The sequence below is a fragment of the Salvelinus namaycush genome, chromosome 4 (genome assembly GCF_016432855.1).
Source record: "Salvelinus namaycush isolate Seneca chromosome 4, SaNama_1.0, whole genome shotgun sequence".
Taxonomy (NCBI): domain Eukaryota; kingdom Metazoa; phylum Chordata; class Actinopteri; order Salmoniformes; family Salmonidae; genus Salvelinus; species Salvelinus namaycush.
In genome coordinates, this window is record NC_052310.1 from 26,482,689 (window position 1) to 26,510,415 (window position 27,727).

The 27,727-nt window shown below is 42.6% G+C and overlaps 1 protein-coding gene and 2 long non-coding RNA genes across 3 annotated transcripts; 1 reads left to right on the top strand and 2 right to left on the bottom strand.

Moving 5' to 3' along the window:
* Window positions 1–2,775: 2,775 nt before the first annotated feature.
* On the bottom strand, window positions 2,776–15,402 carry ppp1cab (protein phosphatase 1, catalytic subunit, alpha isozyme b). The gene is made up of 7 exons (XM_038991596.1): window positions 15,050–15,402; window positions 13,025–13,156; window positions 12,295–12,525; window positions 7,796–7,900; window positions 7,141–7,364; window positions 5,469–5,603; window positions 2,776–3,635 (listed from the first exon to the last, which is right to left on the bottom strand). The coding sequence occupies exons 1-7, from the start codon at window positions 15,102–15,104 to the stop codon at window positions 3,540–3,542; spliced, it is 978 nt and encodes a 325-aa protein (XP_038847524.1). The 5' UTR covers window positions 15,105–15,402; the 3' UTR covers window positions 2,776–3,539.
* Window positions 14,791–20,833, top strand: LOC120046396. The gene is made up of 5 exons (XR_005476791.1): window positions 14,791–14,964; window positions 18,162–18,258; window positions 18,595–18,710; window positions 19,148–19,240; window positions 20,375–20,833. It is a non-coding gene; the product is annotated as an uncharacterized LOC120046396 (long non-coding RNA).
* Window positions 18,921–21,499, bottom strand: LOC120046395. The gene is made up of 4 exons (XR_005476790.1): window positions 21,247–21,499; window positions 20,898–20,977; window positions 19,326–19,457; window positions 18,921–19,214 (listed from the first exon to the last, which is right to left on the bottom strand). It is a non-coding gene; the product is annotated as an uncharacterized LOC120046395 (long non-coding RNA).
* Window positions 21,500–27,727: the final 6,228 nt, after the last annotated feature.

A 27,727-nucleotide genomic window follows, 5' to 3' on the forward strand; every position in this document is an offset into this window, starting at 1 on the left:
AAGCCCCAGACAAACAGTTATTATGCTGACGTTGTTTCCAGAGGCAGTTTTAAACTCGGTAGTGAGTGTTGCAACCGAGGAAAAATTATTTTTGCACGCTTCAGCGGTCTCTTTCAGTGAGCTTGAGTGGCCTATCACTTTGCAGCTCAGCCGTTGTTGCTCCTAGACGTTTCTCCTTCACAATAACAGCACTTACAGGTGACCGGGGCAGCTCTAGCAGGATAGTACATATGGGATCATGTCGTCGCCCAAATAGTTAAACAAATAAAAAATATATTTTATATTTGAGATCCTATAAAGTAGCCACCCTTTGACTTGATGACAGCTTTACACACTCTTGACATTCTCTCAACCAGTTTCATGGGGTAGTCACCTGGAATGGACTTGGACAATTAATGGAATGGACTTGGACAATTAATGGACAATTAATACGTGTGCCTTGTTAAAAGTTCATTTGTGGGATTTATTTTCTTCTTAATGTGTTTGAGCCAACCAGTTGTGTTGTGACAAGGTAGGGGTGGTAGACAGAAGATATCCCTATTTGGTAAAAGACCAAGTTCATATTATGGCAAGAACAGCTCAAATAAGCAAAGCATCATTACTTTAAGACATGAAGGTCAGTCAATCCAGAAAATTTCAAGAACATTGAAAGTGTCTTCAAGTGCAGTCGCAAAAACCATCAAGCGCTATGATGAAACTGGCTCTCATGAGGACCGCCACAGGAAAGGAAGACCCAGAATCGCCTCTGCTGAAGAGAATAAGTTCATTAGAGTTACCAGCCTCAGAAATTGCAGCCCAAATAAATGCAGACACATCTCAACATCAACTGTTTAGAGAAGACTGCGTGATGATGGTCGAACTGCTGCAAAGAAACCACTACTAAAGGACACCAATAAGAAAAGACTTGCTTGGGCAAAGAAACACGAGCAATGTAAATTAGACCGGTGGAAATCTGTCCTTTGGTCTGATGAATCAAAATGTGCGATTTTTGGTTCCAAACGCTGTCTTTGTGAGACGCAGAGTAGGTGAACGGATGATCTCCGCATGTGTGGTTCCCACCGTGAAGCATGAAGGAGGAGGTGTGATGGTGTGGGGGTGCTTTGTTGGTGACACTGTGATTTATTTAGAATTGAAGGCACACTAAACCAGCATGGCTACCACAGTATTCTGCAGCGATACGCCATCCCATCTGGTTTGCACTTAGTGGGACTATCATTTGTTTTTCAACAGGTCAATGACCCAACACACCTCCAGGCTGTGTAAGGGCTATTTGACTAAGGAGAGTGATGGAGTGCTGCATCAGATGGAAAATAATTCCAGGTGAAGCTGGTTGAGAGAATGCCAAGAGTGTGCAAAGCTGTCATCAAGGCAGTGGGGTGGTTACTTTGAAGAATCTAAAATCTATTTTGATTTGTTTAACACTTTTTTGGTTGTGTGTCATTTCATAATTTTGATGTCTTCACTATTATTCTACAATGTAGAAAATAGTAAAAAATAAAGAAAAACCCTTGAATGAGTAGGTGTGTCCAAACTTTTGACTGATACTGTATGTGCATTCGTAACCTACTCTCTTGAACTTCTTTCTTCAAATGACTATCTGTAATTGAAAATGGCGCATGCTAGGGAATGACACTGCAGGAATTGATGTGGCCAAGAATAGAAAAGTACAGTACAGGGAAATTATAGTACAGGGAAAGGTTTGAGTTGACATCCCATTTTTCACAGAGCAATGGTCATAGAGCATGGTCATATGTTGCATTTTTAGGTCTAAACTTAACACACTGCTATTTCCTTCACCCTTCACCTTATTGGGGTTGTGAAAGGAAGGCATATTGATGGACAGAGCGCCTTGAAGGACGAGTGTTGATGACAGCAAGACGAATGAAAACAGAGACTGGGAGATACAGAAGAGAAATGTGATATTTTTTATATATATATAGAATGGAGTGTGAAAGAGTGGTCCACATTTTTTAGCACGAGTCCACCCAGCAACATGGGATCAATATTATTGAATTACTTAAATGACATTTGCACCTCGTCATTTCTTTGTTGCAGAAGCTTCATGCAGGGGTATAGCAAGCGAAAAGTCCAATTCTACAGCATCAAGTAATGCGTTCCGTTGTTCATTAATGAGTTAATAGTTTTACTTGAGATTCTGTCGTAAGCCATTCATTGACAATAACCTTACTGGGGTGCTTAACCAATGAGAAACGTTTACCATATGAAAGTCCAATGACCCCTCAAGTAACTACATTCTACCTCAGCCCACTTCAGTGGGGCAACTCAGAGCGCCACCCTATGGACAGCAAATAGACAACACCTAGTTGGTTGATATGTGACTAAGCTATTGGAAGGTATTTCAGGACGAAATGTGAACACGCAGCGCCATGCTTCTCTCATTTGAAGTGCAGAGAATTACAGCCCCAAAGTTGACTGTCTTAAAAAGGTCTCTGACCGAAAATTCGACACAATAAAAAAATACATGTAGAGGTAGTGTGTGCAGTTCTTTAAAAAAAATATATAACTAAACTGGATTTCATAACAAAAGCACTAGTCCATGTCAGTTTCAAAATCAACTTAGGTTGGTATAGAATGAGGATTAAGAAATGGGATTTAAATTATGAAGCCCCCAGAAGGGTTTGCCGACATGAAATATTTGAGCCAGGAAGCCACAGTACAAAAAAAGAAAGAGGAGGATAGGGGTATCATTCCTTTTTATATGACAACAAACTGCAGTGGTTAGCAAAGATAATAAACAAGCAATGAAAGAAGAACTTCATTCAGATTCTTGCTTTATTGGTCAACTTGATGAGACTACAAAACGAATTCACAAAAAATCTCTTTCAAGTAATCAAATCTGTACAAACCTAAATTGTGTGGTTTTTACAGCTCTGGCTCGTATGAATCTGTGAAAAGGGTCATTGTATGTGTGTGCGAGTGGAGGGCATGCTTGCTTTCCTTTGAGACAATTGACACATTTAACCTCTCCTGCTCGAGGATATTGAAATGTCTTTCTTGAAGCGGGAGTAGTCACACGGCACATACACATCGGTTTGATATTTTACAGTACAGGGGACAGGGAAAAAGAAACTAATCCCCTTTGCACAAACACACCATCTGTTTGCACGAGTTTGCTGCTAAATTCATCTGGTCAGCTGTCTCCACTGTCTTCCGAACCCAGCTTTTTCCAGTCACAATTACTGTACAGAACGACACTGTGGTTCCATCCTTTCAATGGGGCAAAGTGGTAAGAGAAGGGGATAGTACAAATCTCTCAAATTTTCGCACATAATGCACACACACGCACACACTTTTTAATGCTCGCTCACAGACTGAAACACACGCATTCCATGTCTCGTTCTCTCAAACACCCACTCATAAACAATTCATAGCATTACATGTTTTTCTTACGATAAAAAAAGGAAAAAGCCCTGGGTACTGGTTTGATTTCTGGCTGTTTGGTGAAAGAGAGGAAAGAGAGGTAGAGAGGGCAGGCATGGTGGGAGTGCAGGTGGAGGCTGAGGGAGGGGCGAGTGATTTCACTTCTTGGCTTTCCTGGGGGGGGTGACAGGACGCCCGGAGCCCATGCCCCCTCCACCCCCATAGAACAGCTTCTTGTCTGCAGGCTTGAGGATCTGGGAAGGGTTGAGAACAAACAAGAGACTTGCATTCAAAATCAAGAAAACCCTATAATAAATGCCAACTATATAATACTACACTGCTCAAAAAAATAACGGGAACACTTAAACAACACAATGTAACTCCAAGTCAATCACACTTCTGTGAAATCAAACTGTCCACTTAGAAAGCAACACTGATTGACAATAAATTTCACATGCTGTTGTGCAAATGGAATAGACAAAAGGTGGAAATTATAGGCAATTAGCAAGACACCCCCAAAAAAGGAGTGATTCTGCAGGTGGTGACCACAGACCACTTCTCAGTTCCTATGCTTCATGGCTGATGTTTTGGTCACTTTTGAATGCTGGCGGTGCTTTCACTCTAGTGGTAGCATGAGACGGAGTCTACAACCCACACAAGTGGCTCGGGTAGTGCAGTTCATCCAGTATGGCACATCAATGCGACCTGTGGCAAAAAGGTTTGCTGTGTCTGTCAGCGTAGTGTCCAGAGCATGGAGGCGCTACCAGGAGACAGGCCAGTACATCAGGAGACGTGGAGGAGGCCGTAGGAGGGCAACAACCCAGCAGCAGGACCGCTACCTCCGCCTTTGTGCAAGGAGGTGCACTGCCAGCGCCCTGCAAAATGACCTCCAGCAGGCCACAAATGTGGATGTGTCAGCATATGGTCTCACAAGGGGTCTGAGGATCTCATCTCGGTAGCTAATGGCAGTCAGGCTACCTCTGGCGAGCACATGGAGGGCTGTGCGGCCCCACAAAGAAATGCCACCCCACACCATGACTGACCCATCGCCAAACCGGTCATGCTGGAGGATGTTGCAGGCAGCAGAACGTTCTCCACGGCGTCTCCAGACTCTGTCACGTCTGTCACATGTGCTCATGTGCTCAGTGTGAACCTGCTTTCATCTGTGAAGAGCACAGGGCGCCAGTGGCGAATTTGCCAATCTTGGTGTTCTCTGGCAAATGCCAAACGTCCTGCACGGTGTTGGGCTGTAAGCACAACCCCCACCTGTGGACGTCGGGCCCTCATACCACCCTCATGGAGTCTGTTTCTGACCGTTTGAGCAGACACATGCACATTTGTGGCCTGCTGGAGGTCATTTTGCAGGGCGCTGGCAGTGCACCTCCTTGCACAAAGGCGGAGGTAGCGGTCCTGCTGCTGGGTTGTTGCCCTCCTACGGCCTCCTCCACGTCTCCTGATGTACTGGCCTGTCTCCTGGTAGCGCCTCCATGCTCTGGACACTACGCTGACAGACACAGCAAACCTTTTTGCCACAGGTCGCATTGATGTGCCATACTGGATGAACTGCACTACCCGAGCCACTTGTGTGGGTTGTAGACTCCGTCTCATGCTACCACTAGAGTGAAAGCACCGCCAGCATTCAAAAGTGACCAAAACATCAGCCATGAAGCATAGGAACTGAGAAGTGGTCTGTGGTCACCACCTGCAGAATCACTCCTTTTTTGGGGGTGTCTTGCTAATTGCCTATAATTTCCACCTTTTGTCTATTCCATTTGCACAACAGCATGTGAAATTTATTGTCAATCAGTGTTGCATCCTAAGTGGACAGTTTGATTTCACAGAAGTGTGATTGACTTGGAGTTACATTGTGTTGTTTAAGCGTTCCCTTTATTTTTTTGAGCAGTGTATAAAACATTAGTGCAGTTTTAAAATAGTACTATATTGATCCCAAAAGGGGAAATTTGTTTACACCAGCTAATACAGACAAGTACCATTACAGCCAAAACAAAGGACACGCAGACAACAACGTCCTCAACACATTACTAAAACGTAAAGATTAGAAAGTTATTTTAGTGATATCCCTTTACCTGGAAGGAGCACATGAGGGTCTCGTCCACGCTCATCATGGCTCCAGCGTTGTCAAACTCGCCGCAGTAGTTGGGGGCCGAGAACAGTGTCACTAGCTGCCTCTTCGCAAAGAACTCGTAGCCATCCTCAACCACCTGAGGAACAAAGTAGGGCTGTGTTTAGTAGGCACGAAGCGGTGTGAAATGAGGTACAATCTGAATTTGACCAATAAATGCTAGTTTGTTTTCCATTGCAAAACCGACCCCGGTTTGGAATGGGTTAACAATGATGTGATTTTAAGGAACCAAGGTAGCTTTGTCCTTCCTCCTTTAGCTATGTAACACTGTGGATAAGTGTGCAAGGAATTATAGGTTTATTCACTTTCAAACCACATAGAGCCTGTACTAGAGGGAAGTAATTTATTCATATCACAAACAAAACCACTAAACTGTTTTAAGGCCGGGCCGGGTAGTAAAGGCCGGGCCGGGTAGTAAACCTACTGTTGTGTCAAAGGTGTAAGATTAGTATTTTTTTTAGAAACAGTACTACGGTATTGTAAAATGTTAGTATCATAAGCATCATGACGTTTTGGTACTGTAATATTACCGTGGTACTGGTATACCGTGCAACACTAATTATAAGTAAAGTTTATGATATGATCAGTGAATGCATAATGTAGTTATTTTGTTAGATATTTCTCCCCATTAGCTGAAATCGTATTTTTTCAAAGCCATTTTAGCTGTCACTAATTGTTCGGTCCTAATCTAGCATAGAATCATGGGAATTTGTTGCGCTGAGGTTGCCTCCCTTTCAAGGCATGTGTTGCTAGGCAACCCATCTGGACTTGCCTGAGCAGGCCTGCTCCCCCAGCGGCTAAAGCCAGTGTGAGAAACTAGCGCTATGAAACAAAATAAATACTTCACTCTGAACTACAAAACTTCAACTAGGATTCATGATAGTGTTAAACTTAGCAAAGAAAATAAACATTAAAACGTGATGTGGTTTTATTGGGAATTGCAGCTGTAGTTGGTAAGTAATGAATCCTGCAAGCTTCTAAAATGACTTCATCTTAATTTAAGGACGCATTTTTTCAAGTCTTTTTTTAACTCTTATTTTACCAGGTAAGTTGACTGGGAACACATTCTCATTTACAGCAGCAACCTGGGGAATACTTACAGAGGAGAGGAGATGAATGAGTCAATTGTAAACTAGGGATGATTAGGTGACCGTGATGGTATGAAGGACAGATTTGGAATTTTGCCAGGACACCGGGGTTAACGCCCCTACTCTTACGACAAGTGCCATGGGATCTTTAATGACCACAGAGAGTCAGGACACCCGTTTAACGTCCCTTCCGAAAGACGGCACCCAACACAGGGCAATGTCCCCAATCACTGCCCTGGGGCATTGGGATATATTTTTTTAGACCAGAGGAAAGGGTGCCTCCTACTGGTCCTCCAACACCACCTCCAGCAGCATCTGGTCTCCCATCCAGAGACCAAACCTGCTTAGCTTCAGAAACAAGCCAGCAGTGGGATGCAGGGTGGTATTCTGCTGGCATTCTAACAGGTCATCAAATAGGAATCTGTTCTCAATTGACTTTCCTGTATAAATAAAGGTTAAAAAACGATATACCTGCTGGGATCTTTCTGCTCCCTAAACCCTACCTCTTCCCCCTCGGTAGTCACTGACCTGGTGGGCCCTGCAGATGAGGTCCATGTCGTGCTTGTGGAGGAACTTGGTGACCACGTCGGCGCCAAAGGTGAAGGAGACGCCACGGTCATTCTCTCCCCAGCCCAGCACATCCTTGTCTGGGTCTGCCCACAGCAGGTCGCATAGCAGGCCCTGGTCGGGCACATCCGTGGGTCGCATAACCCGCCGCACCTGCTCCATAGACTGGAGATCAGGGGACAGGCCTGGGGGATGGGAGGAGTTACATTTTTTTTATGAGGTATAGTCTGTCGCACGAGAGATAGCTTGGGTGCAAAGGTTGTATATATTTTTTTATATGGCTTTTCAATTACAACCACCTAAAAGATCATTAAAAAGAATACCGTTTACGATAATGGAACTCATCTCGGTGATTTACACTTCTCAGTCTGCCTAAAGCTCATCGGTCATGGTCTGAATGACAAAAACTACAGCATACATCCCAGCCTGGCCCTATCCAAAATATGTACATTTTCTCTCTCAGCTGAGTTTTTCCTTTCACTCATTCTATGCAGTTGATATTCTACAGTTGCAATGGGAGTTTACATGGCACATTATGGCAAGGACACAAGGGTGTTTCAAAATCAACAGCAAATGTGTGCAGAGGAGCCATTTGATAAATACTACAACTTCATACCTCCATGACAACAAAATATCTTCTCGTCGACGATGGCCGCCACAGGCAGGCAGTTGAAGCAGTCGGTGAAGGTCTTCCACAGCTTGATATTGTACCGCCTCTTACCTACAAGGGGAAATATCTAAATTAATCTAGGGCGTATTCAGTAAAATGAACAGTTCAGAATGTTGGGAATTGCAACGTAATGAATAGAGATGACGATGCCCAATTCTTCATGACATAAAATAATTTCTGTTATACAAAATGCATTTCTATCTGATCTTCAAAGCTAATAAACCTGGTCTTTGCTTTGTCCCGAAAATCACGCACATAATTTTTTGCATTCTTATTTTGCGTTTCACATAATACATGCTCTGTAAGCAACAAATCAAAATTGTTTGTCGAACTTTAAAAAAATATATCTAAGTTCCTCACAAAAACTCAAGAGTTTAGCTTGTTTGCTCAACTTAATTTAATAATGTTTTATTTGACCAGTCATGTTGAATTAAAGTCATTATGGCATTGGGTGCATACGAGTTCAGAATGTTAATGCATTTATTCTATATACTGAAGATATGGGGCGACTTGAGATCCGTGTGGCAACATCCGATGCCTAACCGTGAAAATTCAAGTTAAGTGTATGGAGCATAGAGTTGGGCAGCATCCAGATTTTTATATTGTCATACTGTCCTTCTCTCATCCCGGGATTGACGTTATTATCAGCTTAGTACACAAAGAAAAGCCCAGGAATTGCAAAGACTGGCCATCCAGCTCATAAAGATATATATATATATATATTAGGTAGGAGCTACCTAATGTCATTTTTGGTGAGTTTGGAACTTTACAGGCGAATGTGAACGAGAGACAATGTGCAAATGAACACATTTTTGACGCATTCTTGTCTGGAGGAAAAACAGTACAGTACTGGCTCTGGAGCAGCATGTGTACACACGGTGTCTGTGTGGAGTCGCTAGGGCAATGGGCCTGACTGCTCTACTTGGAGAAGATGGGGGAGGCGGCCACGGGCTGAGAAAAAACGCAAGGAAAATCAAGAGAGCAGTGGCAGCTGCACAGATAACTCATCCAAAGGGCTTTTGACTTCTCAAACACGGCCAAAAGCTACGGTAATACAATATGATGCCCTGTAATCTTATTAATTCAGCCACTAAGATAACTAGCAAGTTAAACTTAGGTGTCGCGTTAACACAAAATTCTTTGTTTTCCACATAGGAAAAAATATAAAATGAATAAGAAATATTTTGCGGCTTTTTGTAAACGCAGATCTAAAATGCTTCTTATTGTAATTTCTGCTCTGCATCAATTTTGTCCATCAGTTGCCCTTCTCTACTCGGATGAGTATTCAAGAACGAGCGTTCTATCAGTAAACAGCGCTCTGACTGATGTGTAGCCAGCCTACTTTTCTCCAGTAAAATGCTAGATTAACTTTAAGCAAAAAATTAGGAAAGGTAGCTGGCTACATTCTTTCTATGATAAACATTAGACTTTTTTTTTTTCTTCCCCCCCACCTTTATTTAACCAGGTAGGCTAGTTGAGAACAAGTTCTCATTGCAACTGCGACCTGGCCAAAATAAAGCAAAAACACATACAACACAGAGTTATACATGGAATAAACAAACATACAATCAATAATACAGTAGAAAAAAATCTATATACAGCATGTGCAAAAAAATACCTTGATTTTTCATTGTAAGCTCATTTACGTGTGTAAAAAAACCACTTGACTTTCAATATAAAATGCGGCACTTGTCCATACGCAGTCAGTCAGTCAACCTCTCTCAACCTTGGAATGCTCGGCTATGAAAAGTCTGACCGGCTGCACCCTCTATAACCACTGTTTATATTATTTGACCCTGCTGGTTATCTATGAATGTTGAACAGCTTGAAAAATTCTGGCCTTTATGGCCATGTACTCTTATAATCTCCAACCAGTTCGGATTTAAGTATAACTTTTGTATGACTGACGCCTTTAGTGAGAGGTCTAATTCTTTATTATTTTATAATTTCTTCCCTCCGATTTCATATTCATTATATAAATAGGTCCATGTGCACCTTCATCAGATGAACTGCAACATGTTGGCTAAAGAGATTTAATTCATGAATGCATGTGAAAGTTTTTAATATTGTGATTTGTTATCCAACGATGATTATCATCATCATTATTATTAACCCTGCATTATAATTATATAAAAGCCCCTTAGATAGATATTCTCTTTTTATTTACAGTAGGGATGTACAGCTGGAGGCATTTTGTTTTTCCACAAGCGTGGTTTTAGAGTAATTGAGCATCGAATACATTGCAAGTTTGCCCATTTTGGTCTTTAGGCTACACTTTACAATAGAACAAATCATTGAATTTGATAAAATACCGTTTTAAAATGTATATGTTTATTAAGTAGTCTTGCTTGTCTCAGAGCAGCGCGAAACGCGGCTGAAATAGTTGACCACACGCAGGTAAGGCTATTGCTTCAAATCCTATTATAACAATTGGATCACTTTGGGTGTTCCAGTAAGCAACAATTTGTTGCCTTCATTAGCCTACTTTATTCCAATATTTCTGTCATTCAGTGATATTTATTCCAATAGTAATTTGTTATGGATCCATCCAGATGTGGTTAGAAAAGAATGCATTTGATGGACTCGGTAAGAGCCAATTGTCTTGTCCCATCGCGGCAACTCCCGTACGGCCTCGGGAGAGGCGAAGGTCGCAAGCCGTGCGTCCTCCGAAACACAACCCCGCCAAGCAGCACTGCTTCTTGACACAATGCATGCTTAACCCAGAAGCCAGCCACACCAATGTGTCAGAGGAAACACGTCAACCCGGTGACCGTATCAGAGTGCATGCGTCTGGCGTGCCACAGGAGTCGCTATAGCGCGATGGGTCATGGACATCCGAGCCGGCCAACTAACACATTTGGGCCAGATAACTCACACCGGAATCAGCCTGAGCTCAATCCCCGCATACTAGCCATTAGTAATACTGCCAGACTCGTACCACATATATACCTGCTGGGATCTTTCTGCTCCCTAAATCGCTGAGTCTGACTCTCAGCCGAGTGCCCTGACTCTCAGCCGGAATCGGCCCAGATCCACTGTGCTAGCTGGGGATGGACTCACTGATGGTTGAAGATGATGAGCGATTGGCAAAAGCATCGCTCTAATCACAGTCAGAAGACAGTTGAATAAACTTGACTGGACATATGGAAAGGCTCTGTAAGACATTTTATTAACAATTTCCCCCCCCTTTTTTTCATAACATTAACCATGTGTTTGTTCTCTTGTTTTGTACTGTTCTGTAGTTGATCCAATGATTCGTTTGACAAACAAAGAAGTTTGCGTAGTGCAGGCCAAGGCATGGATCAAAGCTGGCGAGACATTCAATGACATCATTAATAGATATGCTGGACCCTATGTCAGAGAGGTTTTTTTTGGGATCACATTGTGTCTATTGTCCTGCTACTAGCCCTTGTGAAAACACGTTTTCAAATGTTTTTGAAGAGACGGTGCTATACATTTAAATTTATCACAATTTTCTTTAACCAATTTTGATCTTTAATGCAGGGCCGACAGACAAGCTCCTTACTTTTTCTTCTTCTTTTTTTTTTTTTTACTGAAATTGCAACCAACTTTTTTGGCTTGTTTAAAAAATAACTACATTTTGGAGATGATTTCGTTTCAAATAACTGAAAGTGAGCGATTGTAATCTGAGTAAAAGGAAAAATGCCATTCTTGAACATGGGGTGAGACATTGTTATTAATTAGTAAATAAAGCCAGTTTGTTATTTAGAATGATTTATTTCTGTTTTTAAGAGGGAGAGAAACCAAAAGCACACCGTGCCTATTTTCTTGAAAATCACCAGTCCACATGTCAAGTGAAATTCCCCCATTGTATTTACCCAAGTTCGCTCTTAACTCCAGGACCACCTGATGCAGGACTCTAGCGGCAGAGGAGAGACTCAGACTGAAAACGCCTCCATTAAGTGCAATGACAGAATGCCACCATCTACCACAAACGGTCACAGCATAAACTTGTAACTTTTCAAGGAAGAACCACTGTATTTACAAACACGTGAATGGCTCAACTGTTCATAATGTAAGTTAATATGACCGGTGAAATGACGAAAGCGATATGCTTTATCCCCTAATGCATTGCACAAGTTGACTGCAGGTATTTCCTTAAAAAGTAGCTACAAATATAACCATTTATGGAAAAACTTCAAATAAATAACTTCAATGGTACAAAAAATTTAATAAAAACACCCCGTGGCTATTTCCAAATACGGTATACCACCCAAGCCCGATGGAGAAGTCAGAATACCGCTCATACTGTAGTGCTTACAATTATCTCTGTGTACTCACATTATTTTTTATATGCATTTACTGTGTGTGTGTGCCCATGACTGTTATGCTCAGTTATGAAGCCTCACATGGATGCAAGTGCTCTAATGTATTTTTTTCATGTCTGTCTGTGTTATGCATCTGTCCAAGCCCCAACAACTCACACTCATCGTAGAAGCCGTATATTCTGTTGATGGAGGCACACTCGTGGTTGCCCCTCAGCAGAAAGAAGTTCTCTGGGTATTTGACCTTGTAGGCCAGCAGCAGGCAGATTGTCTCCAATGACTGCTTTCCTCGGTCCACATAGTCCCCCAAGAACAGGTAGTTGCTCTCCGGGGGAAAGCCTCCGTACTCAAATAGTCTCAGCAGGTCGTAGTACTGACCGTGGACGTCACCTGTGGGTGGGCAGAGTTGACCATGGTGTGTAAGGTCACAAGATACTAACAGGAAAATGTTTGTTCGGGTTGTTACTGTATTGATGTTTGTGTTCAAAACAGAGAGGGGATTATAAAATAGGCTGTTGGGCATCATCACCCACAATAAAATACTTCAGTTAAACTAGCTAGTAGGACTAGTATTATTTTTTTCAGTATTCATTGTTATGATTCCTTTCTGTCGAGTGTTGGTAAACAGATAGAGAATAGTTTTCCTAATTGCCTTAGTCTACATATGGTGCTGGTAGCACTTTACTTTTCTACACTTGCTTCCCTTATTGCTAAGGAGCATGTTTTCTGTTCCTGAGCCATCTCCTGTCTTTACACTTTGTATTGCTGATGTTAACGGTGATGATGATTAATCAATTTCCCTTCTTGGAACTAATAAAGTTCTACTACTTTGATGAACCACATTTGAGGCACCCGCTTCCCAACCCCAGAAGTGACAACTTGGCCTCACCACAAATCTTGAGTGGTGCCTCGAGTTCGAGCAGTATTGGCTGGCTGAGGAAGATCTCCCGGGACTTGAGGCAGAGGCCACGAATCTCGTTCTCCGCCAGCTGCACATTTTTGCCAGGTCGGGAGCCCTTCACTGTACAGGAGACAAGGACAAAGTGATTACTTGTTCATACACAACACTGTGCCTCATGTGGAGCGAGATAACTGTGTAGCTGTTTTCAATTGACTTTTCAGCAGCAGCGAATATCAAAGCAACTCAAAAAAATCTTAAGGGAATCGTATTTGAGTCAGAAAAGGATATTCATATGATAGGTAAGATATACAAAACCTTGCAGAGAGCTTATCCAACTGACAACTTCTTAGGAAAAAAAAGAAACTAGTGGACCAAATACTTAAAAATAACTGATATTGGCACAAGATGGGGGAATTTTGGAACATAACTAATAAAATTACAGTTAACAAAAATGTAGGCTTAATCCAGTACAAATGTATAGAATTTATTACACAAGACACAAAATTCACAAATTATATAGCACAACGACAGTCATGTCTTAAGTGTAAAACTAACAATGACTCAATAATCCATGCCTTCTGGGAATGCTATGAAGTCAAAAAGGTATGGGCGGAGTTAGAAAGTTGGCTGTCAGAAGTATTACAATGTAAATTTACTTTTAATCCTTCTGTCTGCATATTTCAAGACATGTCATGAGGGTGCAGTAATGTACCTGATGTGTTGGGTGATACTCTTCTCTTCAGTTATATTAAAAAACAATATACTTAAACTGGAAATCAACCAATCCTCCATTGTTAAGACAATGGAAAAATCATATGATTCATTATCTAATTACTGAAAGAGCGTGGGCGAGGGAGAAGACCAAAATGGTGCAATTTGTGGTGGAGAGTAGTGCAGGCACTGGGGATAGGGGTGAGAACTGTAGGTCTGTAAGTTGTCTGTTTTGTATTGTTTGAAAAAAAAGTAATAATATTTAACAAAAAAAAGTAACTTCATTTGCGATCCGGCTTTCGAAAAATATGGCCCTTGTCTTCAATCAGTGAGAAGGAATCCTTCAAATAAAAGACACTTACTGTAGCAGTTTTCCCCAGATCCATACAGCTATAGGTAAAGAAGACACCTTCGTCCAATGAATTATACGTAATGTAACGGAACTGAGAGTCATGATCAAGGGCTAGCCAACTACCTATCCAGCTAGCCAGATAAAGGTGTCTGCATGCTAGGTTCGGTTTGCTCTTACACAACTCGACTATGTGAAGCTAACATAATGTATATAAACCCTGGAGTGCATATGCTATGTATAGGCCAATGAGAGGCAAAGAAGCCTCCAGTCGGCCATATTGGCACTACCGAGAAGAAGCGGAATAAATACACAATATTTTAATTCAATGTTTTGTCAAAGGACAAAAGTACATGTGTTAAAGTGTTTTTGAACATTTGAAGAACATTTGAACTTTAAAAAATATATATACTTTGAGGAAAATGTTGACATGTTTTTTTTGTATGTTTATCTCACATAATAACATTTGTAAGTATGCATTAAGGTGTCTAGAATATAATAAATGTGGTAAAAACAAAGGTAAACATTAATAAAAGCATTACAATATCTTCCCAAATATTTTTTACAATGGTGGGGCGTGGTAACTTCAAAACAGCGCCCCGTCAGGCTTCTATTGTATTGTAACGAAACAGGCAGGGAGCAGGCCTCGAACCCTCTAGCCCGAAGTCCAGCGCGCTATCGACTGTGCCCCAAAAGCATGCTCAAGCGGCAGTCGATATCCGCGCTTATAAACCAAGGGTCGTTACAGTATAAGTAATTTGCTCGAACAGACGAAAAAGAAAAAAATCGCCGAACACCAAAAATAACATAAACGTCACAAAATGTCGTCATAATATATGCGCGACCTGTTTCGACTGGGAAGCATACGGTGAGCTTAGTTGTTGATGCTAGCTAGCATGTGAAGTTGCTAGTTCACCACATAAAAAATGTGGGGGAAAAAGAGCTGTTCTTACCTTCCAGAAGTCGCTGTATGATGGAGTCGATGTTTAATTTATCGGCTTCTGCCATAATATTCCTGTGATAATTTTTCCGTGTAAAATAATAAAAAAAAATGTAGCAGGCTTGTTAACTAGGTGAGCTAGTTTAATCAGCTAACGTTAGCCCGCTAACCTTGCGCCAGATAATACCTCAATAGTTGAAGTTGGGGGTGAAATTTTAATGGATTTCCCCGAAGAATATTTCAACAAAACGCTTTAATTATCGACTTTTCATACCGGTTTAGATTTCACCGAGTTATATTTCAATATGTTTCACCTTCAACTGGATAGCACCCAGCCCTCAACAAAAGGACCGCTGAGAAGCAAGCAAGAATAACTTAGTACTTCCGGGTCACGATTTTTTTTGAACGCTTCAAAATAGGAGCTCTGTCCTGAACACGTTGTAAATTAATAATTAGAGTGACACTTGTGGAAAATGTGCACAAATAGCGTTCTGTTATATACAAGTTATGATACAAAGAATTAGATCAACAATGTTTTGTCTGTACACAATTTACTGTACATTGTTGCAGCAATGAGCACTTCTAGTTTCCAAATCCAGAGTTAACACCCCCACCAGCGTTGCTGGTAATTTTGATGCAATCAGTTTAAATCCATTCCGTTTTTCAAATTGTTCGAACATATTGAACCATACACAATTTCCTGTACATTGCGTCGCAGTAAAAGGGGTGTCCATTATACTCAGGGCCCTTAAAGTGGAACTGACGGTGTTTTAACTACTCTGCAGATATTCAAACACAATCATGTCAGTCAAAAATATTAAATTCCAAGTTAATGCTACAAAAGCAACTTCATGAGAGGTTTTAAAAATAGGTACTATTTGACCCAAAATTCCATGACGTACAGTAAGGCATTGTTGGCAGAATAGATGGATGCAGTTCAATGCATGATTCATATAGTTCATTACATTTCTTGGTAGTACAAAATATATTAACCCAAAATATAACCCATCCACCACCCCTCTTCGGAGGACACATCTTTTTTAGCTTTTCTGCTACATATATTACAGTGCCTTCGGAAAGTATTCAGATCCGTTGACTTTTTCCACATTTTGTTACGTTACAACCTTACTCTAAAATTGATTAAATCGTTTCCCCCCTCATCAATCTACACACAATACCCCATAAAGACAAAGCAAAAACAGTTTGAGAATTTTTTTAGAATACATTTTTTAAAATTCAGACCCTTTACTCAGTACTTTGTTGAAGCAATTTTGGCAGTGATTACAGCATTGATTCTTCCTCAAGCTTGGCACACCTGTATTAGGGGAGTTTATCCCATTCTCTGCAAATCCTCAAAAGCTCTGTCAGGTTGGATGGTGAGTGTTGCTGCACAGCTATTTTCAGGTCTCTCCAGAGATGTTCGATCGGGTTCAAGTCCAGGCTCTGGCTGGGCCACTCAAGGACATTCAGAGACTTGTCCCGAAGCCACTCCTGCATTGTCTTGGCTGTGTGCTTAGGGTCCTTGTCCTGTTGGAAGGTGAACCTTCGCCCCAGTCTGAGGTCCTGAGCGCTCTGGAGCAGGTTTTCATCAAGGATCTCTGTACTTTGCTCCGTTCATCTTTGCCTCGATCCTCACTAGTCTCCCAGTCCTTGCCTCTTAAAAACTTCCCCACAGCATGATGCTGCCACCACAATGTTTCACCGTAGGGATGGTGCCAGGTTTCCTCCAGGCGTGACTCTTTGCATTCAGGCCAAAGAGTTCAATGTTGGTTTCATCAGACCAGAGAATCTTGTTTCTCATGGTCTGAGAGTCTTGAGGTGTCTTTTGGCAACTCCAAGCGGGCTGTCATGTGCCTTTTACTGAGGAATGGCTTCCGTCTGGCCACTCTACCATAAAGGCCTGATTGGTGGAATGCTGCAGAGATGGTTGTCCTTCTGGAAGGTTCTCCACAGAAGAACTCTAGAGCTCTGTCAGAGTGACCATCAGGCTCTTTGTCACCTCCTTGACCAAGGCCCTTTTCCCCCGATTGCTCAGATTGGCCGGGCGGCCAGCTCTAGGAAGAGTCTCGGTAGTTCCATACGTCTTCCATTTAAGAATGATGGAGGCCACTGTGTTCTTGGGGACCTTCAATGCTGCAGAAATGTTTTGGTACCCTTCCCCAGATCTGTGCCTTGACACAATTCTGTCTTGGCGCTCTACAAACAAATCCTTCGACCTCATGACTTGGTTTTTGCTCTGACGTGCACTGTCAACTGTGAGACCTTAAATAGACAGGTGTGTGCCTTTCCAAATCATGTCCAATCAATTGAATTTACCACAGGTGAACTCCAATCAAGTTGTAGAAACATCTCAATGATGATCAATGGAAACAGGATGCATTTAAGCTCAATTTCGAGTCTCATAGCAAAGGGTCTGAAAACGTATATAAATAAGGTATTTCTGTTTTTAATATTTTATACATTAGGAAAAAAAGCTAAAAAGCTGTTTTCGCTTTATCATTATGAGGTATTGTGTGTAGATTGATGATAATATATATTTTAAAATACATTTCAGAATAAGGCTGCAATGTAAGAAAATGTGGAAAAAGGGAAGGGGTCTGAATACTTTCCGAATGCACTGTATATTTTCGAAGAAGTCATTATTTGGCCCATACCGGTTAATTAGCCAGATATGTTTTTGGTCCAATAGTATATTTAAAAGGATCCATTTTCCTTGAGGATCGTTTAGTACAGTTTGCACAATAGTATCAAAATTGTTAATTAATATAATCACCCCTTTTGAGTTTCTTTGCCTATGAAAAATATATATTCTTTCTCTTTTAGCCAGGTAAAAATGTATATATTTTTTGTGATCTGTTAAGCCATAACAGTTGTAACTGGCTATATTTATTTTCCCACCACAACCAATGTTTGTAAACTTATTTGACCTTATTTGACCATTTCTGCTGCTTTTGATACACGGTTCGATCCCTCCTTGGGGCACTTACTGTTAAGTAAATGAAACACTAAACAATCACAAAACAAAAACTATTTATCACTATGTATTAATGATAGAATTGTGTCAGTAATTGATGATAAACCTTTATACTGCACTCTTCCTCCCCTCCCATCTCTCTATTTTTCAGCTCCAGATGACAAACTCCAAGGGAGTGTGTGTGCATGTTGTATTTTCTTTTTCCTTGTCAGCCACCATCTCTCCTAACCATGACCTCTCCACCAACTGTGAGTAAGCACAACTGCACATGTTCGTTGTTGGAAATGGATAACAATCTGTAGGCCTAAATATCTCCAATCCTAAAATAAAATGGAGCATACATATAACAAGTAGTTACAATATATTGACATACTCGTGTGTGAGAGTGCGTTTTATTTTTTCTTGTTAGCCACCCATCTCTGAGGTCTGGTACTCCTTCCAGGTCATCTCTCTCTCTCCATTCCTTGGCCTTGGTTGCCTGACCCTGAATTTTAATCGCTACATACATTTATTGTGGAGAACAAAAGATGTGGATGGGTAGCCAGGGAATGGCTTTGGTACATAAAAAAACATTTTTTTTGCAGGACAATAAACATATTAGCCTGCCACTCCTGGGAACCCTTTTCACATGTGAGTGTTGTTGAGGCCCCATTTCAGCTCCAGATGACAAAAACCTGCACACACTCCCAGAGAGTTGCAGGTATGCCACCTTCCTTTTGGTCATTCATTTTAATCAGAGAAATATCTAATAAACCAAACTGTTGCATTAACTGTGAATGTATTTTATGGCACACAATCCTCAAATAAAATGGGGCATACATAAAATAACAATGTATTTACATTGGGTCTAATGTGTGTGTGAGAGGGAGGCCTGTTTTTCAACTCAGAAAAATTACACAATAGTCTTATACAATATTAACAGTCACTTTTATTGGATAGATATTTAGAGTAATTATGTAGATATCGATAATGATATGTAGGCGTAGATATCTCCAATCCTAAAATAAAACAGAGCATACATAAAATAAACAAGTAATTACAATTTATTTACATTGGGGATAATGTGTGTGTGACAGAGTGTGTGTGCATGTTGTGTTTTATTTTTCCTTGTCAACCACCCATCTCTGCTTTTGTCAGTCTTGATAGGCCCAGTGTATGCACTTCTGGGTGAGGCTGTTGGGCAGTGGTGGAGTGCATGGCAGATCTGAAAGAGAGATGCACAAAGTGACAGTAAGTAATCAGCTCAACAACATGTTTGCGTGTGCACATCTGTTGGTGTGAGTGAGCATGTGTATGTCATATAATTCTGAATAACCTGTATCCATCTGGGAATCCTTAAAGGTTTCTCCATCCACGGCCAGTGTAGTAGGAACTGGTGCAGCTGGTAAATTAAATACCACAGCAGAGGACTGCTGTGACTGCAGCTGAACTGCTGGGGGTGGCAGATCTAAAAGAGAGAGGCACAATTTTCTTAACTGACAATAATCATACAACTAAATAGACTGAATGAGTGTAAGGCCTAGATTCAATCAGATCAAGTGTTACCCGGCGAAAGCCGACACCCGCATATCTGATGTTTTGGCGGTGTCTGAGGTGTAACTGTGTTGGATCTGTCAAAATTGGTAAGCAGCAGCTCTTGATCATTGTCACAAAACCACACCCGTCCTACTCGTGTTACAAGTTCAGAACGAGAAAGTGTAGGTTATATAGAAATAATGACTCTCAAATTCAAAATCATTTAAACTAAATAATGAGGATTTCTATAAGGCCAAATCAAGGTGTAGATTACATCTCAAATTCCAGTGTTATAACTTTGTAACAGGGCTGCATGAGATTTGTTAATGCGACGCCGTACAGCACGCCCTTAATGTGTTGTGAATGTAATGTATTTAAAATTGTATAATTGCCTGAATTTTGCTGGACCCGAAGAGTAACTGCTGTTTTGGCAGCAGCTAATGGGGATCCATAATAAATACAATACAACAAATGAGTTACACACACGTATCTGGCAACCCAAGCAGCAGACTTCATTTTCCCAACTGCTCATTGTACTTGCCCTTGCAATCTGATGTGTGTGTGTGTGTGTGTTCTGACCACATCCTTGTAGTAGGACATTCAGTGATTAGTAATTTTTTCCAAAGCTATCAACAGTTTACAGTAAAAAGGATATCAAATATTCAGATCTGGACTGACAAGTAGGCTAAATCATGTGAAGTTACAAACCTCTAGGGCTTAGTCTACACAAGTTAAATAAAGGTTGCAGGACATGAGCTCTAGGACCATGCCTCGGGACTACCTGGCTTTTCCTGTCTCCAGTCCACCTGGTCGTGCTGCTGATCCAGTCTCTGCTGTTTCTGTCTGCAGCTATGGAAGCCTGACCTGCTCAAGGCTCACCGGAGGTACTACCTTGTCCCAGACCCGCTGTTTGATCCTGTCTATCTACCGTACCTGTCTCAACCTCTAAATGCTCAGCTATGAAGAGCCAACTGGCATTTACTCCTGAGGTGCTGAACTATTGCACCCTCTACTATTTGACACTGCTGGTCATCTATGAACATTTAAACCTCTTGAAGAATAATCTTGCCTAAATGGCTGTACTCTTTTATAATCTCCACCAGCACAACCAGAAGAGGACTGGCCACCCCTCGGAGGCTGGTCCCTCTCTAGGTTTCTGCCTTTCTAGGGAGTTTTTTCTAGATACTGTGCTTCTATGTCTGCGTTGCTTGCTCTTTGGGGTTTTAGGCTGGGTATCTGTATAAGCTCTTTGTGACAACTGCTGATGTAAAAGGGGCTTTCTAAAATACATTTGATAGATTGCTTGTATATGCTTCTATTCATGTCTAAATATGACAGATTCATCGTACATTTCCTCAATAGGAAGTTGTACCTTAAGTAGAGGTTAAGCCAACACTTTCTCCTGGTCTTTCCTGCTGGGGACATGGGGCTTCAGGTTTGGGAATGAAGGGCCTAGATAATTTAACAATAATTAGTGTCCACATTTATGCATAAATGAAATTCAATATGGGTTAGCTGTGTATATCATCTGATTGGGAATTGCTGATGATATACTGTAACATTGTCTATTTTCTTTTGAAAATCTGCCACCAAACCACAAGTCTATCTAGTGAGAGTGCACACAACCATTAGCTTATTTTACCCAGTCAAAAATAACATTTTGTTAAGGGACCCAACGAATAACAAAACAGTTGGAAAACTATTGATGCTGTATACTGTACCTGTAACGGTCATCTGTTGAAGAAGGTGTGGACCAAAGCGCAGCATGGTAAGTGTTACACACGCCTCTGTGGAGGGAACGCAACACCCTCCTGCAACTCAACTCCCCGTGAAGTGAAATAGGTATGAACTGTAGGTGCGACAAAAGACAAAAATTGACCGCTTACTAGGATTTATTTCCTTTACACGGTAATATGGGGAAAAGGTGCTGGACAGAACCAAAGCAAAGAAAGTCAATGTCAAAGCTCCCCCTCTCCTATCTAACCTGCCTACCCACTACTTACCTAACTTAGTACCACCTGGTGCACTAACCAAAATACAGGGGGTGGTCCACCCAGGTCTTACCTAGTGTGCCTAGACAGTGAATATACTACGGGTATATGTATGCCCACGGGCCTCTTGCCTAAGCACTCCCTAGGTGCCTTCCCCTTCCCCCCTGGGAACAAATGAAACAGAATATCAAACAATATCTCAAACAAACTAAGAAACAAAGGACATCAAATAAGCTCTAGCTGAGCAACAATCTCACACGGAACATACCAACTGCTCCCAGCAACAACTAACACAGTACATACCAACGACCAATATGCTATAACCCTCAGCCATCAACCTCCCCTCTCAGCAATGATCCATGCCTGCCTATCATCTCTCTTCTGAACAACAGAACACTGGCTTTTATAGCTTCAGAAGGCATTGGTAATTAGAGACAGCTGTATCTTGACGAGGGGGCGGGGTCAGCTCTCCAATCATCAATTGGGGCCGACCAATCAGCTGCTTGGGGAGAATTTCAGGATGCCATCTCCTGAAACACACACACTCAAATACAAACTACAACACAGAAACTGGGGAACGTAACAGTAAGTGTTCATTATTTTTATTGAAACTGAACACTAAGAACAAAATAACAACGAGAATAACCGAAACAGTCCTGTCAGGTACTAAACAGAAAATAACTACCCACAAAAACCATGTGGGAAAAAGCTACCTAAGTATGGTTCTCAATCAGAGACAACGATAGACAGCTGCCTCTGATTGAGAACCTCACCCGGCCAAACACAAGGAAATACAAAACATAGAAAATGAACATAGAATGCCCACCCAAATCACACCCTGACCAAACCAAAATAGACATAAAAAGCTCTCTACGGTCAGGGCGTGACAGTACCCTACCCCATCAACCAACTACTAGCTGGTCACAAGGCTACGTTATCATTTAGTAATATTGTACCGTATTCTACTGCACCCCACATCAACCAACTTGCCAACTAGTAGTGACAAGGCTATATTGTTGTCATTCAGTAATACTGTAACGGTAACGTTACTGTAGCCTACTGTACATCACATTATTATACACCTAACGTTAGCTAGCTAGTGATAGCTTAGCTAGCTCCAAAGAAACAACCAATGAATGACAACAGGCTTTTTAACAAAATATATCTAGCTTGTATGATTGCATGTAAAATAACTTTACAGATGATTACAAAGTTAGAAAACAAAGTTGGCTAACCAGTATGGTGCTCTCTCTCGGGAACTAGAGTGAGGCATCCAGATAAGAGGTTGTTTCACTATATTGGTATCACTCCGCGGCGGAGGAATACATCCGAGTTGAGGATTTACAGATTTACTTCCGTGTACACACGTGTCACGGCTGGGGTCCGCTCCTATATATAGACCCCATGGTCGCACACGTTCTCTTTCATTTTCTCGGCAGACGTCCGTATGGTTTGAGGTACAAGCTTTCTGAAGATCGCTTGATAAGTGTAATATCTTGCGTGGAAGTGTACTCTCTGGCTGTTTGCATCCTGGAACAGCTGGCCACATGGCCAGCCCTTCTTGATTGCTCCACTTGGTTGATCTGTATCTTCTGCCAGTGGATTGTCGTGCTTGTGTACACTACAACTCCGTGTGCATTAATATATTGGTGGCTCTTGCCGATCAACAAACTGTAATTTACCTTACACAACTTGCCGACTGGCTTGTCCTATGTCTGTGCTCCCCGGCTGTAGGTGCTGTTTCTTTCCCCTACAGAGTGAGTAACGTGGAAAACGACGTTGAGACAGTAACTTTGGGGTTCCTTAACGGGTGTTACTCCATATGGTGCTGTTTTTACTGCTTGATATTAACCTGGTTGGTAATATTGCAGTTGGTGTAAAAACAAAAAACAAATCCATTACTTGGTTGCTGTTTTTTTTTGTCTTCCTGTTTTTCCCACAGGGGTCAGCCCCTGTGTTTGCAGAGGTACTGGGTAAATTATCCCTCACCGGGTTCCTATTCCTCCAAGGGGGTCACGACATAAGCTCTCCCAGGGTGTCGGGCCCCTGCTCTATGGCATGGTTGGCTTGGTTTAGCTTATGGCTTCCATTTGTGACAGGTGTGATGGTATCATCCGTCACCGCCATAGGGACGTGCCTGGGAGACCCAGGTGCTCGGGGCACCAGAAGAGGCGCGGGCCCCGGCAGGACCCCTGACACACCCTTCCCTGGCCTCGGCGCTTCTCCAGGTCTCAAAGGGCAAAGTGGGAGGAGGGTGTGGAGTCCCCCTGGGTGTTTACAATGCTCGAGAGGTACCGACTTAAATTCCGGGTGCCGGCCCCTTCCTTCAGGGGCCTTCGTGTCACCACGGTGACCAACCCCCCCCGAAGAAAACCCTGCGGCTGGAGATCTCCTCACTCCTGGACAAGGGTGTAATCTGTAGGATCGAGACATCAGAACGACTAGCTAGGTTCTACTCCACTTATTTTGTGGTTCCAAAAAGAGACGGAGGGTGTCGACCGATTCTGGACCTCCGCAACCTCAATGGGTACTTGAAGGTACTGAGGTTCCACATGCTGTCCCCAGCCTCGTGTTGCAGGCAGTGTCCAGGGACCAGTGGTTTGTGGCACTGGACCTGAGGGCTTCTGTAACGGATGTGAAATGGCTAGCTAGTTAGCGGTGGTGCGCGCTAATAGCCTTTCAATCGGTGACGTGACTTGCTCTGAGACCTTGAAGTAGTGGTTCCCCTTGCTCTGCAAGGGCCGCGGCTTTTGTGGAGCGATGGGTAACGATGCTTCGTGGGTGACTTGTCTGTGTGCAGAGGGTCCCTGGTTCGCGCCCGGGGCGAGGGGACGGACTAAAGTTAAACTGTTACACTTCCATGTTCCTGTTCACCTAGCTCATTGGCAGTACCTCCAATTCACTTCGAAGAAACGGCTTACTGTCCTGGCATGGATGCTGTCCTGGCACCTCTCACCATTACCTGGATGATTGACTTATTTGTGCCCCGACCATGACCCAGGTCCTGTCAGACAGACATGCTCCTGACCCACATCGGCGGGCTGGGCATTACTGTAAATGACAAGAAAGAGTCATCTGACACCCACCCAGAGGGTGGCCTTCATTGGCATGGAACTGACTCAGTCCTCATGAGAGCACGCCTGCCCACCAGAAGGGTTCAGGTGATCCATCTTGCCTCGACCACTTTCGGCAGAGGCGGGTGGCATCCGTCTTGCTGACGGCGGCCTTGTTGCTTATTCCCCTGGACCTGCTCCATCTCCGGCCTCTTCAACGGTGGTTCAACTCCCACCGGCTGCACCCGAAGCGCCACCGTCATCACCAGCTGCGGGTGACCGCACAGTGCCTCAAGGCATTGTTGAGGTGGCGCTGTCGCTCCTTTCTCTCAGGTGGGGTGGAGATGCTGAGGATGTGCCGCCGGGAGCTGGTCAGCACAGACGCCTCCCAGATCGTCTGGGGGGGTGTGACCAAGAGCAGGTCAGCCAGCGGCTGTTGGCTACCCCCTTGGAGCGGCAGGCACATCAATACACTAGAGCTGTACTGCTGGCCTTGCGGTCTTTCCTTCCACATCTGAAAGGAAGACATGTCCTGGTGAGAACGGACAACACCACAGTGGTGGCTTACATCAACCATCAGGGTGGACTGCGGTCCCACCGCCTCCATCTTAAGGCACGGGAGCCCCTTCTCTGCTCAGGGCTGTCTAGCGTCTCTATGCACAGCGCACATACCTGACATCCTGAGTGTGGCAGCGGATATGCTCTTGAGGGAGGGTCCGCCACCTTGGGACTGGAGCCTACATCCCCAGGTGGTGCAGCACATGTCTGTGGAACTTTGTCAGTTTATGTCTGTTGAATCTTGTTATGTTCATACAAATATTTACACATGTTAAGTTTTGCTGAAAATAAATGCAGTTGATAGTGAGAGGACATTTATTTTTTTGCTGAGTTTAGCTCACATAACCGTGGTTACATATGTAACCTTCGTTAGCTTGCACCATTAGCATTAGCTAGCTAGCAGCACCAGCATGTTAGCTATTAAAGTATCTATCCAGCAACAATGTCAAGGTCAAAAATGAAAAACTATGTTGAGCCATAATGACTTCGTAAGAAGTCAAATCGGACTGAAATAAATAAGACTGAACGTACATTTCTGTGACTAACTAGCTAACTTTAGCTCAGTGACGCACCTATTCCTGTTTACAGAATGTGCATCCCTCCCCCTCCCATGTCCTGCATGGAGAAGCGCCACTGAGTCAACGTGTGGCCAGAATTTTATATTACATCCGGGTTGGTTTACAAACCCCATTGACATTGCATGGGAAACTGTTTACGTTCGTTTAGCTAAAGACCGCCCACTTCAGCTAGTTCCATTCTAACGCGATTGTGTTTTTGTTTCAGTTTCACAACTACTGGCAACACTAGCAAATTACATCAGAGCGGCGGCTAGCTAATAATAAAAAACATGCATCGTTAACACAAAAACAAAACATGGCTTACGTTTGGGAACACACACATGGATCTTCGGAGGTCGGATGGTATCACCGTATCCCATCCGTCCATGATTAATATTTACTTGACATGATAAAATGGCCTGAAGTTACGTATGGGGACATTTTTTATTACTTCGTGTTCTCCTTGGGAGTGGATGGTTCCACTATGAAAAATTACAAGAGTACAGAGGCATATCAGTAGGCTGGACACAACATTTTTAGCAACGCTTTTTTTCTGATAACTAGTTCATTGCATCCACCCCACCGTGGAGCCCAGTTTCATAATATTATCATCTATCCCAACTGCTTGCCGTAGTTTTGAATTAATTGTGAAAAAACAGCACTTATTTTAGGGCATTTTTCACCCTGCCAGCTCCTGTTAGTTCTATTGAGCACCGTGGCACCAACTCGCCTTCCGAACGTTCTATTCCCAACCTATTGTTCTACGTCACAATGCCTGCTTCGCAAAAGCAAGCTAGCTAAATAGGACATTAGCTAGCAAGTGCAAGCTAGCTAGCAAAATTGCCATAAATGTTTAATGCTTTTTGACCTGTCCCCAAATTAATATAATTGGTTCAGAGTTTGTTTTGATATTTTAACCTGCATGTCGTGATCGCATTTGGTGTGGGGGGACAAAATGCATTTATGCACGATGGCACACACGCGCAACCGGTTTGGGTTCCGTGTATGAGTTTAACGTGGGCATGTGTCATTGCCAACAATTGCTAATTAATTTGTCCTGGGATATAAACATTGAGTTATTTTACCTGAAATGCACAAGGTCATCTACTCCGCCAATTAATCCACACATAAAACGGTCAACCGAATCGTTTCTAGTCATCTCTCCCCCTTCCAGGCTTTTTCTTCTCTTGACTTTATATTGCAATTGGCAACTTTCATAAATTAGGTGCATTACTGCCACTGACCTCGTTCGTCTTTCAGTCACCCACGTGAGTATAACCAATGAGGAGATGGCACGTGGGTACCTGCTTCTATAAACCAATGAGGAGATGGGAGAGGCAGGACTTGCAGCGCGATCTGCGTCAGAAATAGAACTGACTTCTATTTTAGCCCTTGGCAACGCAGACGCTCGTTGGCACGCACGAGCAGTGTGGGTGCAATAATTGAAGAACATGTATGTCTAAATTTATTTTGCAACGCTCGCGAGCGGTGTAGTGAGCCTGTTAGGCTTACCTCAAGTAATTAACTAGGTTCCAGCTATTTGGTGAGTGCACTCACTGGTCACCCGGGTACACAATTGTGATCCACAGTGTTAACGATGGCTGGCGCATAGCCATTAAACATTTTCTGGTCATGGTTAACCATATTTTCTTTCAGAAAAAGGTGTAAACCTAAACAAAACGCATGTCCCTGTCCTCTTTCAAGATGTGGCCGATTTATTTTATTTTTTTAAACAGCCAGAAGATATTTTTAAATGAAGAAATAACCTATTTTTTGGACGATTTGTTGTTTCTAAATGGCTGCTGGGTAATTTGATATGCACCAATCGGTTTGTTAGTAGGCATTGGATGGAGCGAATGCTGCGCAGGTTCACAGAGTTGCAAACCAAATGGATAGGTCTAGCTCATTGATTTGTAGATCTGCCGCAGTTGTTGTCTCCGATTATGAGCCTAGCAAGTGTCATGGATGAGTTATGTAGTACCCACAGAAGGCCACAGGGAGGCGCAAGAGCTATAAACCCATACTGGTTTTTGCCTTAAACCC

Excerpts from the sequence above, each read along its gene's own strand:
- ppp1cab (XM_038991596.1), bottom strand. The coding sequence starts at position 15,104 with ATGGCAGAAGCCGATAAATTAAACATCGACTCCATCATACAGCGACTT. Across the intron at positions 7,901-12,294 it reads ATACGGCTTCTACGATGAGT|GTAAGAGGCGGTACAATATC; the intron begins GTGAGTTGTTGG and ends TTCCCCTTGTAG. Across the intron at positions 3,636-5,468 it reads CCCTCATGTGCTCCTTCCAG|ATCCTCAAGCCTGCAGACAA; the intron begins GTAAAGGGATAT and ends AACCCTTCCCAG.